The following is a 15,189-nucleotide window of genomic DNA, read 5'->3' on the forward strand; positions in this document are numbered from 1 at the left end:
AGAAGAGTCAGTCACGGGACAAACTGTGTTCCTTTTCACCTCAATACGAAACTCCTAATATTTTCTCTGAATACGGGACATTCCGTCTTTTTACAGGATGGTTGGCAACTCTACTAACTAAACTTATGAATAAAATAAAGTTCACTATCAGTAACATCATAGCACCCACCCAGCTATATAGAAATTCCGTCATGCTAGCTAGCACGCAGTACCAGTTGTTGTAACTGACTGTAAAAAGTCAGCATAACGAAAATAAACTCCACTTAAACTTGGTTTATATCTGACCCACATAGACTGCAGGTCATAACTTCTTACCTGAAGTTCAGTTCACACTCGGACCGGCGGCCGCCTAGGGGCTCTCCTCTTGCCTCCCCTTTCCCTCATCCACCTGCTGGCCTCCACCACTTGCTAATGTTACTGAATCTGAGGAAGCTCAGCCATAGCCACCACCAAACAACTGAGTTATTTTTATACACCGGCCAGCATCTGGCCAATCCACCATCTTTCATTGTTTATACCGTTACAAAATAAATAAAATAAATCATCGGCCCATAAAAACTGAAAATCACCATCGGCCAGTCCAGCTATGGTCGTGCCATCAGTTAACCCTTCGCGTGCCAGCCGTGGCACGCGTGCCTAGGGTTGCCGACCCCTGCTCTACAGCCACATATACACTTCTACAACAAAGAAATAAGAACTAATTTAAGACCATAAAGTAAAATGACCAACAACACATTATTTTAGTCAAGCAGCAAAGACACAAAGTAGAAGCATCAGGAGTTTTTCCACTCAGAGAAAACATGACTGGAAAAAAAAACCCCAAAAAATTGAAGTCAACTGTGTAAGAAAATAGCATTTATTTGATGCAAACTCTAGCTAATCTGATATTTTTACATCTATCAAACTTAGAGATTCATTGTGACTGACCAGCTCAGAACAGCCACACTGTTTTTCACACCTGACCGAGACATGAAGGAAGGAAAAACTGAAATTAAATGATGTCATTTTATGTAAAAAACAGCTATTTTTATTTGCCGTACAAAAACTGCCAAAAACTAGGCAACGACAAATGGCATGTTTCATTTATTTCATCAAAAACAAACATGCATTTGTGCATGCCTATCATTTTAAGATCCAAAAGTTCCCAAATTAGACAAAACATTTAATGAAGAGAATAATGTTAGTAGATCGACCAACAAAAATGAGCTGTGTGATGAAGCAGTAGTCCTGTGGCACACTTGTGTACCGCATGAATCAAAAACACTTTGGCCTTAGTTTGGGGTTTTTTCAAATTCACTTGAAGTGCAAATAAACTGTACAGTTAATGGCTACAAAGTCATAATCAAAGCCACAACAGTCTGTAGTTAGCATCCGCTTTGATCATACAACGACTGTTTGAAACTCCACCTCGTCTGGGGAGGTGATGACGTATTCCTCTTGCTGCTGCACCACTTGTACTCCTTCCTCCAATGTTTCCTCCGTGGTAACCATAGTAACAGTTCCCTCCGCTGTACCTGCCCTGGCCAGCAGTCTGCCATCACTGATGGCGGAGGCCAGCGTCATGGCCACCTGCTCGGTGAGGCTCTCGGGCGTGGCGATGGTGATGGTATCGCCGCAGTCAGAGATGGACAGGCCTTCCTCGTTCTCGGCCACATTTCGCACAATGATCTGGTGGCTGCTTGCGCCACCCGCACTCTGCGATTGGCTGACGAGTCTCTGCACCACCTTCACGATGTGGTTTCCCATCTGGGAGGGACAGAGTTTGATGGCTTTTTTGTTTCATTCTGTTTTTTTAAAACACTATATGGGTTCAACTTGAATTTTAGCAAATAATGAGATTCACATATTCTGCAAAATGCTCCAACACACGTTCATATAATCCTTGTGAACCAACCTCATTTTGGCTGTCTTCAATGACTGTCACTTCTTGCTGCACTTCCTCCTCCGTTTGTGTCTGAATGATGGAAAACAACAAAGCAAATTAATAATCAGGATTTTTGTGTTTATTTAGACACTGTGGATGCATGCAAACAAATCCTTTGAGTGGACTGCAAATGGACTTAAGGTATCTAACAGGACCACACAACGTCCTTCTCCAGAGTACAAGTCTAATTGGCCCTGATTTAGAGTGCACACAGTTGCTTTTAATCTACTGGCTGCTTTGAAATCCACCTACATTACAATTCCTGACAAAGTCATATCTGTTGCACATTTTATTATGTATTTCCAGTTCCTGCTCTCCCTATTTCAATCTTCCCACATATGGACACAAGAACAGGAGGTCCCCAAGTCCACAAAATCATAGGCCAAATATATGCATTCATGAATTCTTACAAATGCTTCACAGCCTTAAGGCAGCTTGTACAGAAAAAAAAAAATGCTTCAAACAGTGCTCAACAAAAGCCATATTTGTTTTTGCTGGTTTTCAAACTAAATTTCTCTGGTATGAATGGAAAATGCTCAAAGTACTAATTTGGTTTAAAAAAACTTTTGATTTTTTGTTTAAAAAGATAAAAGGAGTTTTCCTTTTGAAATTCAGACCTTTACAAACTGCCTTAGTTCTGACTTTCCACTGAATACAAAATTGCTCTTTAAGTATTTCAACCCCATTCCAGTCATTCTGCAGTAACACTTCTCTTTAAAACTAATGAAATATCACATACAACATTTTGCTGTGGTTCGGAAATCTCGTAATCTAGGCCCTAAACATGGCAAAGGAAATTGTTTGGCTGTAATCAGCGACCCAATCAGTTCCCTGCAGATATAATCATTTAGTACAACTTGAAGAGTGAAATTACACACTTCAGCTTGCACTTTAGTCGCTGATCTAAAAGAGAGAATAGCACCTGCTGTGACTGAACTCTGGACAGATTTGGCAACATGCTCCAAACTTTGAACCCCCCCCCCTCACAGCAACTGTTTAACAGCTTTGTTTTTTTCTGCCCATCTAATAACTGTTATGCAAAGACTATGTTTTCTGTTAACCTGTAGTGCTAACCTTGATTATATACTCTTGTGTGTCTGCCACCACTGAGGAGAACTCCACCAACACAGCGTTAGGATCGTCTGAGATGATGGCTGTTGCATCGGGACTGTCCAGTGTTGTCTGTCCTTCTGTTAAAACAACCTGCTGCTCACAGGCGTCATCCTTATGGCAGCCGCCTGGTATAAATACAGGTTGTGTTAACTGGGCTGTTTGCATCTGTGCTGCCAGTACATAAGTCAGTTAGGCTTTGTGTGTCGTCCTGACCTTTAGCGCGCATGTGCCGATTGAGAGTCCCGTGCTCAGCAAAGCCCCGTGCACACTTTGGGCACTTGAAAGGCTTCTCGCCGGTGTGATGGCGGATGTGTCGTACCAGAGAGCCTTTCTCTCTGAAGCCCCTCGAGCAAAACTGACACACATACGGTCTTACATCACCATGAGTCCGCTGGTGCACTTGCAAGGCATTCTGAGAAAGAGAAGAAAATCTGTTAGACTGGAGTGAAATCCCCCCTGCCATTAGTTCAAGAATTTTTTTTTAATGAATTACCTTGGTTTTGTATGCCTTGTTGCATCTGGTACAGTGGTAAGGTCTGTCATCTGAGTGTGCCCTCATGTGTTCCCGTACATGGCCGATGGTTTTGTAGAGCTTGCCACACTCGCCGCACTTGTATCTCCTCTCGTTGACATGGACTTCCATGTGTTTCTTCAGCAGGTAACCAGTTAGAAACTCTTTATGGCACAGTGTACACTTGAAGGGCTTATAACCTGCATAAAGAGGAAGGGAAACACAAGAACAAAACATCTTTTACCACAAGTGGCACCTATAAAGCAAGAAGGTCAGAACTGAGACAGCAAAAGACTGAATCCAGCACACTTGGCATGACTTTGTAGAGTGTAAATAACGATAGAGAAATCAGCAGCGACTTTCTGTATTTCTCTGTATTTGGCAACAGGAACAACTATGTTGGAAGTTGGTAAGACCGAGTCACACGATGAGAGTTAATTTCAAGCCAGAGGTCTGAATAACAGTCAATTTTATAGCATTCTTACTGTGAAAGAGATTATCCATAAACCAAAGAGATGGAAGATGGTTAAACCAAGGAGAAGTTTTTTGGTATTGTTGTTAGAACAGCTCGTGTTTTTGGTAATGGCTTCAAGCTAAATGTGGGAAAAGAGACAAATTGTCAAAATTGCACTTAATTCTTCAGGCGCTTTCAGGCTGTTCCTTTTTTTAACAGATGCTTTACTTAAAATTTAAAAAAATACTTCTTTAAATTTAAACAAAGGAAAAGGTTAATGCATTGTAAATGATCCATAAACTAAAATATTTTTGAGACCTAAGGTTTTCTTTTAATGAAACAAACAAAAAAAAAAAAACATGATAAGGACGAGGGAGGTCTCTGGTGACTAAAAAATCTCATTAACCCTAATAAAAAAAAAATTACAGGTTAAATAAAATTATGAAAGTATAGCTAACAAAGTTGAGCAAGCAACCAAAAGACGTGTGAATGACAGAGTGGACTCCAAGTCATTCGCAACATTTTGCTCTCCTCACTTTCCCCATCTACTCTACTGCCCTGTGAAAATAAAGGCCTAATAATTAAAACATAAATAAATTACTTATTTATCTATATTTTTTTAAACAAAATCCTGGCACCAGTATAATGGGTGTGGTTAAATGTAGCAAGAATATTAAGCATATATTTAAGAGCCACTGGAAAGTGACAAACAATCTTTAATAATGAAGTCGTATTTTTAGCTAACGTTAGCAGTGCTAGAGTCAGCAACCTTCAGTCCTTGCTGTTTAACATCCACACGCCCATGAAGAATGTGATTCCTGTAGTCAAGTGGTTTCATACCAGTTTACTCTGACACAGCCTCCATACAACCATTAATTGATGAAGTCGCAGTGCTGGGTAGAGACTTACCTAAATGGCCCTTAACATGAAAGCGGAAATAATTCAATCCCTTGAAGGAGCGGTTACAGTGTGGACAAGTGTGCAGTTTTGATGATGTCCGATCACCACTGTCACCCGTTTCCTACAAAACAAAAACCACAGAAAACTTAAAATGCACCAGAAAGAAAATACAACAGTGTCTCGTGATGAAAAACCTTGACTTTTAACAAAATAACGAAGCATACCATTTCCTGGTCTGGTGAATGTATATGCTGTGTCAATTCACACTCCCAGTACTTACCTCCTCCATCTCCACAAACTCCTCTTTAACTTGGATCTCAATGACGCCTCCGTCGGCTTCAGGGTGCTCCGAAACAACTTTATTTATCTCCTCAGTTGCATGTGGGGTCTCTGTCTCTTCAACTACAGTCTCCTCTGTCCCCAGTGCAATGCCAGAGTTGATGATGGCCTGACAGATGAGATTGTCACCTGCTGCTGCAGCAGCCGCCAGAGCTTCTGCCTGAGACTGCTCCACCACCACCTGACATGAGACAGAGCGACAGCACAGACAAGGAAAGAATGACAGGCTTTAAACTAGAGAGCATGAGTCATAACACAATCTGTGCTAATTTCATTAGACTATCCTGCAGCCGACTGTTGCCTCTCACCAGTCACTGCAGCCCGGAGAGTAGCTGGTGAGCATTTTGTAGACAAGTCTGTCTCTTACATGCAAACTAAAGGCGATGGCAGCGATATGCTAGCAACCAAATAATCACAAAGAGGTTTCTGCCAACTGATCGAGGAATACACAATGTTTTCCCCAGGGAGAGATGAGTCGCTATGAGAAAACCAGTGTCACTGGCTGGTCTCTAGGCTTGTGTGACTGGGGCTTTAGCAATGATTTTCCCAGCAATTGTCATCAAGCTGCAGCCACCACATGCAACCGGTCAGTGAACTTATTTTTCCCCTCATGACCTGCGGTTGCCAGATGGTCACTGACCTGTGTGACTCAGGCCTTATTCACTTAATCCTACATTTTCACCTTGCTTGTTACATCCCAGTTAATTTCACATGGTTACCAGTCACATATCTGCAAAACCTCAATAGTACCACCACTGCCAACTAGTGTATCTGCAGTGTAATTACAGAGGGGTGCAGATATTGTAAAGCATGTTAGATATAAGTGGGATAAACTGATTTCATTTTTACAGGAAAGCTCTCTGTAGTAAGCTGGAGCACTGTGAGAAATGTTACATTTGAACAAATAGAAAACTAAATCAAAGAAAAGTTCCAGAAATTATGAATGCTGGCAATCATCTCTTTGCAGATTTGAAAAAAAAAAAAAAAAAAATCTGTGTAACTCTACTTTAAACTGCCTCAAAAGAATCTCGTGCAAAAATGCACCAAATAACTTTAAAGGAGAGGATTCAGTATGTTTTATGTGTGCATTTTAGTAAGAGTTTAAAAATAGTCCTAACCTGTTGCTCCTGTGTAGTTCCATCAACCTCCATTGTAAAGTGGACCTGATGGAGAACCTCTTGGGAACCAGACTCTACCACACTGACCACAGCGGTCTCAGCCTCCACCATTTCCTGCTCCACCGGCTGCTGCTCCTCCACAACTACAACCTCTTGCTGGGCAGCCACTGCAGCTTGATCAGCGTCGATTCCTGAACAAATCGCAAAGAATCAGCAAATCTTCAAACTGAGGCATAATACACTATAAATTAAACTGACTATACATCCATAAAGACGACTTGTTAGTTTTTAGCTAGTTTCTTAAGAACAAATACACAAAGACAGGAGCTAAATCCAACCTTTCTGCACTCCATCCTTGCTGACCAGGATTTCCTTGTACTGAACAAAGCGGATCTTTTCTGTGCATGGTGTGAGAGCTTTGAGGTGTCTGGTGAGAGCACCGGATTCTCTGAAGGCCTGGCCACACAGGGTACATCGATACGGCCGCTCATCTGCAAGAGAAAAGATGTCATTTAAAATGTAGTTAGGTCATTTTCAGAAGATGACGTCGGATTAAATAAATAGGTCTCGTGTGACGTCGGTTTTCTCGTCGTACCGGTGTGGCGGCGGTTGTGACGAATCAGGGAACCTTTTGTTCGAAACGACGTCCCACATAAATCACATGAGAAGTTTTTCTGGTCACTGTGAGTTTTCATGTGCGTTCTCAAGATATTGGTCTGAGAAGAAGAAGAAAAAATGAATAAATCACACAAGCCAAATTAGCAACATAAACTCCTAATAACCATTGTGTTTACATTTTCCAATTAAAATAAATGCAAACTCACAGTTTTAAATGTTTTTTTACAAAGGTGGCAAATGTAACGTCCCTCTGTGTTGACTTTATACATGAGCTTGTCACTGTCACCACTGTCAGATACGACTCCCTCTGTTTCATCTGACTGGTCAGACACTTTAAGGGAAGCAGTTTTCTTCCTGCGCCCTCGACCTAACTGAGTGTCGCTTACATCTGTGAGGATGAAAAAGAAAAAAAAGCCAAAGTAATAATTCAATCTGAAATCTAATAAAAAGCTTAAAACAATGTTAACTTGAGCTGAAGAGACTTGTCACTAACATACTGAACATTGTCTCATCTCAGCCTCTTGGGATTTAGATTAATGCTGGGATTAAATGGTAAATGGCCTGTATTTATATAGCGCTTTACTAGTCCCTAAGGACCCCAAAGCGCTTTACATATCCAGTCATCCACCCATTCACACACACACATTCACACACTGGTGATGGCAAGCTACATTGTAGCCACAGCCACCCTGGGGCACACTGACAGAGGCGAGGCTGCCGGACACTGGCGCCACCGGGCCCTCTGACCATTAAACACACATTGAGAAAAATACAATGTGGGAAATGCAGGAAAATACAAGCCAAATTCAAAAAGATGGGCCATTGTGTAAACTGTAAATATAAACAGAATCCATTTCTAAATCTCATAAACCCTTAATTTATTCACAATAGAACACAAAAAAACATTAAATGTTTAAACTGATACCAGGCACGATTATCTCATCAAAATTACTGTATCACGGCTTCTTGGGGGCCAAAGCTCATTTAAAATGGATTTGAGGCAAAGTGAAAAACAGATCTGCGGTCAAATAAAGTCAAAATCTGAAATTCTTTTTGGAAAAGATGGATGCAGTGTCCTCTGGATTAAAGACAGAGAGACCATGGGATTGTCGTCTGCGCTAAGGTCAAAAGCCTGCATCTCTGATGTTATGAGTGTGCACTAATATTTATGTAATTACAAGCTTGGGCATCTGGAAAGGCATCATTAATGCTTTTACAAAAATATGGGTTTAAGAGGTTTGAAAATCATTAAATTCTGTTTATTTATATTTACAAAGGATCCATTTTTAAAATTTGTATTATGAGGTCTATCATTGCATTAGCTAAACGGCTAACAGGGGAATAGATTTTGCTGCTTGACTCACCGTTGGTAGTCTTCACTGCCTCTGCTGAAGATGCTCCTTCAGCCGTTTTCGCCTCTGAAGAAGAAATTCCATTGACCGCAGCAACCTGTGAAAATTTTACAGCATTCAACCTGATGTGACTCAGTAAAAACCCTCCGATTTTAGAGTGTTCCCCGAAAACACACATCACATCTTATACCTCTGGGCTGCCATCGAGGCTGCTGGCGTCCCGTGCCTCCACACGTTTGCAGTGGTGTAACTTGTGCTGGATGAAAGCCTCCAATGTGGAAAACTCGGACTGACAGCGTCCGCACTTGTGTACATCTTCATCTAAAAAGCACAGAAACAAGCCCTTACAATGTGCGGCAACCTCACCTGTTTTTGCAGTAAGCCATCACCTGTCTGCTGTAAAGTTTTCCCAAATACTGGCTGGACTTCTAACGTGGACAACGCTGAGGCGAGGTCGCAAACAAGCTAATCTTGCTAACGGCAGTTAGCAACATTTGAAGATGAAGGAAGTTAGGCCCAAACACAATAATCAATAAACAGTTCAGATCTGCTTTAGCTGCTATGAGGACTCACCTTCGTCTCCCAGCGTGGTTTGAATGGTGATCGTCTCATTGCCGTTCTTCGTTTGCTCCCGCTCACTTTCTGCCGTATGATTATTTTCCACACTCATGTCGTTTGAATCCTCCGTCTCTGTCGCAACGCTGCAAAAGGGAGGAAAACATGGCGGATTTACGACCCCGTAGTCATAACAACAAAGAGCGCGTGCGTATGTCTTCTCGCGGACAGAAAGGCGAAAATTCATTATGTTGAAAATGCATGTTTACATACACATAATACAGGCAGCTCCCATTCAGCTCAGTACATTTAATATAAGATTTATTAGGAAAGAATATACAATATTTTTATTTCTATTTTTCCTTCATATATGCGCAGTTGAAATGACGTGTGACGGGTAAATAATATATAGAGACATTTCTAGAAGAAAACAAACTATAAATGGCGCTCGCTGTATACATGTATGTCTTTACAAACCACTGGGAAATCCCACAAACCGGTGGCAATAATACATGTGAGGAGTGCTCCTTTGCACCCACACTCTTAAACGAGTTAATCCCAAATGAGTTAAACTTAAAGGAGTGAGGAAAACAACGGTTTCTGTTATGCTCCAGTTGGTATTTTTCCTGGTATGGTTAGAGCTAACTGCTGAGTGACAGGTAACTTTAAATCACTTCTAAGTTGTAATGCTTATCTTCTTCTTCTTCTTCTTCTTCTTCTTTTTTAATGCCAGAGCTAAATCGACATTTTAAATCATCCTCTCAAAATTTCAGATTATTATGTTAGAATGTCAGTTTACTGAGTATCTTGAAAATGTATGATACATAACATATGGACAGGAAACAAAAATTTTCAGCAGAAACATGTTCCCACTGCTGAAGAAAACTGTTTTTTGCTATTTGTAAGACAAACTTTAGATATATTGAAAAATTTGAAATTTCATAAATAACTCGAAATCTTAAAATACTTAGTAAGTGGAAATATGTAACTTGAAAGTTTGAGATAATAACTCAAAATTTCGACCCAGCTCTGCCTGACTTTTTTTTTTTTTTTACTGTGGCAGAAATAAACTTCCATATACATGTAACAAGTGTGTAGTCTAGGTTCATGCTGGCTGTAGTTGCTCACATCGAACCTTGATAATGGCCCATGGCATTGCACTTAATGCAAGGGAGACTTCTTCAAGAGGTCTAATTTTATGAACTTACATTTGTATTGATTTAAATGGAGAAGGAACAAACTCTTGTCCCTGCTTCACATCGCCTGTTTCAATGCTTCGTTGCCTTATGTTACAGTCATTTCATATTTACACAGAGACCTTTATGAGTCATGAGTGGCAACACTAAGCAGTACAAAAATAAGACTTTGGCAAATGTACTGGTGTTCTTTTACCCTTAAATGACCTTGCAGTGGGGGGTCATTTAAGGGTCAAGTGGTTTTACGCTTTAAAGAAAACATTCGTAGAAAAAGATAATTGTGGGTATCAGTGTTTTGGCTTGGTAAAACAATATAATTTATGTATTTATTGACATAGGTATACAGTTGACATTTCTAAGGTTTGTGTCCGTGTTTCTCCCTGCTATTCGCGACATACGAGTAAACTTTACGGCAGTAAATATGGCTTCTCATTTCAGCGGTGTGCTGCAGCTGACAGACCTCGATGATTTTATAACTCCTTCTCAGGTAGGTTTTGTAACACTCGTGTAACATCTTATAATATCATATGTACTTTTGTGGGACATCGCTAACGAGTGATTAGCTTCACGTGTATGTATAAAAAAAATAATACTAATTGAAGAAAACCTACCCAAGTCGCTAGCATATCTAACCGTAACTGTTCTTATCTGTTGTGAGTTGAGATGGAGTAGTTTTCGAACAAAGTTCGCCATATTACGATATTTATAAATTGGAGTAAGTTTGTCTCAGTTTGTAAAATCCGTGAACTTTAAAGTGACGAGACGGATGTTGCGCAGTTAGCTTACTGCTAGTTATAGCGATCATGATGCAAGTATGACGAACTGCTGGAAACAAGTCTTTTAAAAAGAGCTTATCGCGCTCGCTAGCAATGCTTTTGTGTTTTATGTCCTATCATATCCTCTTTCCTGTGTTGTTTTAGTTTTCTTTGGTGCCTCTGGGCATTGTCATAAATTGTTTTCTGTTGTACATGAATGGAAAGGCGGTTGATCGAGATGACATACCTATGGAGGAATGAAATGCCTAGTGAACCTTTTAACCAGATTAAGCTGATGAGCCACACCATGAAGATATGAGAAAAAAGGTGTGGAAGTTAGGTTAAGAAGACCTAAGGTGAAGGTGACCAATCAGTGAGCAGCAGTATGTGTTTCAGTATGTTGCTCCGAGAAGGAGCAATGTTTGCTTTGAGAGTGTTGATAGAGAAGGTCTGAAGGTGTTGCACTGTGTCTTTGTGGAACCAGAGAAAGCAGGAATGAGGAAAAGAGGTAGACCTTAGTGAGATTCATGGATGTAGTGAAAAAGGACATGCAGAGAGTTGGTGTGACAGGAGGGGATACTAGGGCCAGGTGGTGGAAGATGATCCACCGTGGCAAACCCCAAAATTGAGAACAATAAAAGAATTAAAAGAACATTGTATATGGATTTAGCATTTAAAAAATTGCTAATTTCTTTTTTCTTGTTGACTTTTTTCTGCAGGAATGTGTTAAGCCTGTCAAAGTAGAGAAGAAACAAGGTAAATCTGTGGCCAAAATACAGATAGAAGATGATGGCAGTTATGTACAAGTCAACAAGGTGGGTTTAAAGGCTTGAGTTTGAGTTGTTGAATTTCAGGTATTGCACCGCCCCATATTTTGAGTTCATCAAATGTGTTTTTAGGATGGTGGGAAGCAGAAGTTGGAGAAAGCAAAGATCACACTGAACGACTGTTTGGCCTGCAGTGGCTGTATCACCTCAGCTGAGAGTGTCCTCATCACACAGCAAAGCCACGAAGAGCTCTTCAAAGTGCTCCGTAGGAACAAGGTAGAGTTACGTCGTCTGAATGCTACTTACGTGAGACTAATAATTTAGCCTGACATCATTTTCACCTGTGAATCATTTCAACTTCAGGCCAATGAGACAGAGCAAAAGATTGTGGTGGTGTCAGTGTCACCACAGGCCAGAGCCTCCCTGGCAGCACATTATAACCTGAGCAGTAGTGAGGCAGGCAGGAGGCTTACCTCGTTCTTCAAAGACCTTGGTGAGTGTAAATATGCATTCAAACAATGGGCTTATTTAGGTTGACATAGTCACCTCTGAAAATTGTTGTTGTTACTGTTGTTGCAGGAGTTCATCATGTGTTTGATACCAGCTTCAGTCGGACCTTCAGTCTGCTGGAAAGTCAGAGAGAGTTTGTGGAGCGTTTCCAAAGGAAGGAACAGGATAGTAAGGCCCTGCCCATGCTAACGTCAGCCTGTCCAGGTATTCCACCAGAAACACTCAGGAGCACAAAGTAAAATTAGTGATGTTGGAGGGTCACATAACTGACATAATACTGTGTAGAAGTCTTGGGCCACCCTTCATTTCTTTATATTTTGCTAGAAAAATGGTGGAAATAGATGGAGTGATTTATTGAAATGTGCAAAATGAAACTGAAATAGAGTAGATAATGGGTACACAGAGTTTGTACAATTCTAACAAGCTTGAAAGTCAATAATTAGTCTGACCAACTTTATTCTTCAACCCAGCCTGGACTCTCTTAGGCAAGTGTCTGTCTTTTGTTCAGGGTGGATCTGTTATGCAGAGAAGACTCACGGGGAGTATATTCTTCCATTTATTAGTACCACTCGCTCCCCCCAGCAGATGATGGGATCTTTGGTCAAAAGCTATTTTGCTGAACGACAGGTGAGCTTTGTATTTGTTGAGGAGTGGTGTAAATATACACAGTTCAAAAGTCTCAAAAAGAGAGGCTGCTGAAATGTGTGTTCCATGTATTTTTAGGAGCTGAGTCCACAGCAGATCTACCATGTGGCAGTAATGCCTTGCTTTGACAAGAAACTTGAGGCTTCACGGTCAGACTTCTACATGCCCAACGCTGAGACCCGTGAAGTGGATTGTGTCATCACGTCTGGTACAGTGATTACTCCTATAGTGGTCTTTGTGCGTATGGACTCGCATTATCGTCTGTCTTATTTTTCCTATCTATTAAAGGGGAGGTTCTGAAAATGCTGGAGGAGGAAAATGTGTCCCTTAATGATCTGCAGTCTGCTGCCCCAGATACAATGTATGTTCTTTTTCATTTTGCATTTTTTTTTTTTTTTTTTTTTAAATTTGTTAATTCACTCACATAAAGTAATTATACAATTCCACCTGCATAGCTCATTCCCTATTCATTTATTTTTTTATCACAGGTTCAGCAGTTTCTGTGGAGATGAGTTCCTGAGTCATGCTGGGAGTGGATCAGGAGGTTACCTGCATCACGTTTTTACACATGCTGCCAAGCACCTTTTCGGAGAGGAGGTGAAGAATCTTACCTACAAGACCCTCAGGTGAGCATGTCGCCTCTTCTTAAAGCAGCAGAAGCGCTTCACGGTGGTGTGATGTGTCCTGGAACAGCCAAGCTCGAAACCAAATATAAATGAGGACACATTCTGTGCTCGTGATGCACATTCACAGTAGCTAGATCATCTCAAAGTAACACTACTCATGAGACTGATTATGCCACTCCACCATGTCAGGATAATGTTCAGTTTCTGTTGATTTATATGATGCAAGAACCCGACACAATCACTCTTTGCCACAGGAATAAAGACTTCCAGGAGGTGAGTCTAGAGAAAGATGGCGTTGTCCTGCTGTGCTTTGCCTCAGCCTACGGCTTCCGCAACATTCAGAACCTGGTGCAAAAACTCAAGAGGGGAAAGTCGCCTTACCACTTTGTTGAAGTTATGGCCTGCCCATCAGGTGAGGTGAAAAATACAGATGTTCAACTTTCCAGATACCATGTGAGCCATTGAACTTTTGACCTATTAGAATAGGAGGTTACCCACATAAGAGACTGAATTGTTACCTCAGCACTATCATTTTTACATGCAAATTAGCCACGCTAAGCGATAAGCTGGTCAGAATGTGTTAAAAATGGCATCGCTACATATAAATGAAATTATAAGATGCAGCATTTAGTCACATCTGTGAAGTGAATAGTACAACATGCATGCATTACATCGTCAGGGGAATAACCAACAAGCAGAAAGTCCACAATAGTCACATCAGCTTGCCGTTTGTTATTTAATGTTAGCAGATATAATGTTTGTCTTTACCTCTTGTTCAGGATGCCTGAATGGCGGCGGGCAGGTGAAGCCCTCGACTGGCCAAAACCAAAAGGAGTTGCTCCAGAAAGTTGAGGATCTCTACAAAGCAGAGCGCCCCCTGTTGCCAGAAGATGACGCTCGCGTAGCTGAATTGTACCAGTCCTGGCTCAACAGTGTAGGAGATGAAAGAGCCAAAGAGCTGTTACACACACAATACCACACTGTGGAAAAAATGACCAATGGTCTCGCTATGAAGTGGTGATACATGTTTTTTGTTGTCCAGCAGAGTGTTTCTGCAGAGTTTTATTTTGCACAAATTTTGGACAGGCTGTGTCTACAGATCGTCCAAATATATAATATTTGTTTGCTAATACCTCTTTGTAAAACACTTTCCTCACCTAAAAGCTTTATGGCAGAGGGGTATACAATGAAGGAAGACCAACACAGTCAGGCTGTCTCTTCCTTAGCTGCCTTGACAAAACCTAAAACCAGAGTCAGCGATAATGGAGGTGGTTATCAAGTTTCTCTGTTAAACTGGCATTTCTGCTTCAGGTTCTATGTACACTCACATTAAAAAATGAGCATTTCACACATCACACGACTCCTCTTGCACACAAAATGATCCCTATGAGTGTCATCCAATTCTAATCAGAGATGATGCTTTACAGCTGGGCTTCATTTGTGATGTTACTAAGATACGGCTTAATAACGTGCACATATGAAAGGTATTCCACCAGCAGAGAATCTGTATTGCATTTAAAGAGGAAAATGTGCCATTTAACCTGCTTTTAAACCGAAACACTGAAGGTAACCCGCTACCGAACAGGTTCGGCAAAAGTCATCCCAGTGATTTAGCCACTGGGCCACCTTTGTGCTGCTGAAAACTTTGGTATAAAGTTGACACAGCCAACAAGCTCATATATTCTTAGTAAATATGTAAAAAGCTGTTAAAATGTAAGCAAAATGTATTCATTGATTTGATTGTTACATGTGTGTACACATTTTGAAAATAAACATTAATTATAGCTGTGTTTTATAAGTTACTGA

General features: G+C 40.8%; 2 protein-coding genes across 2 annotated transcripts; one reads left to right on the top strand and one right to left on the bottom strand.

Moving 5' to 3' along the window:
- Positions 1-840: 840 nt before the first annotated feature.
- On the bottom strand, positions 841-9,074 carry e4f1 (E4F transcription factor 1). The gene is made up of 14 exons (XM_040051413.1): positions 8,903-9,074; positions 8,520-8,650; positions 8,342-8,426; positions 7,184-7,365; positions 6,955-7,075; positions 6,698-6,850; positions 6,360-6,550; positions 5,183-5,422; positions 4,912-5,023; positions 3,531-3,748; positions 3,251-3,449; positions 2,999-3,162; positions 1,895-1,954; positions 841-1,746 (listed from the first exon to the last, which is right to left on the bottom strand). The coding sequence occupies exons 1-14, from the start codon at positions 8,997-8,999 to the stop codon at positions 1,381-1,383; spliced, it is 2,319 nt and encodes a 772-aa protein (XP_039907347.1). The 5' UTR covers positions 9,000-9,074; the 3' UTR covers positions 841-1,380.
- Positions 9,075-10,436: 1,362 nt separating this feature from the next.
- narfl (nuclear prelamin A recognition factor-like) lies at positions 10,437-15,167 on the top strand. The gene is made up of 11 exons (XM_040051425.1): positions 10,437-10,567; positions 11,555-11,650; positions 11,735-11,878; positions 11,966-12,095; positions 12,182-12,316; positions 12,621-12,739; positions 12,836-12,965; positions 13,046-13,118; positions 13,246-13,383; positions 13,638-13,795; positions 14,163-15,167. Exons 1-11 carry the CDS (start codon positions 10,502-10,504, stop codon positions 14,402-14,404), a joined length of 1,431 nt encoding a protein of 476 aa, XP_039907359.1. The 5' UTR covers positions 10,437-10,501; the 3' UTR covers positions 14,405-15,167.
- The last annotated feature ends 22 nt before the right edge of the window (positions 15,168-15,189 follow it).

This window comes from Simochromis diagramma, unplaced genomic scaffold (genome assembly GCF_900408965.1).
Source record: "Simochromis diagramma unplaced genomic scaffold, fSimDia1.1 OVJJ01000321.1, whole genome shotgun sequence".
NCBI classification, from domain to species: domain Eukaryota; kingdom Metazoa; phylum Chordata; class Actinopteri; order Cichliformes; family Cichlidae; genus Simochromis; species Simochromis diagramma.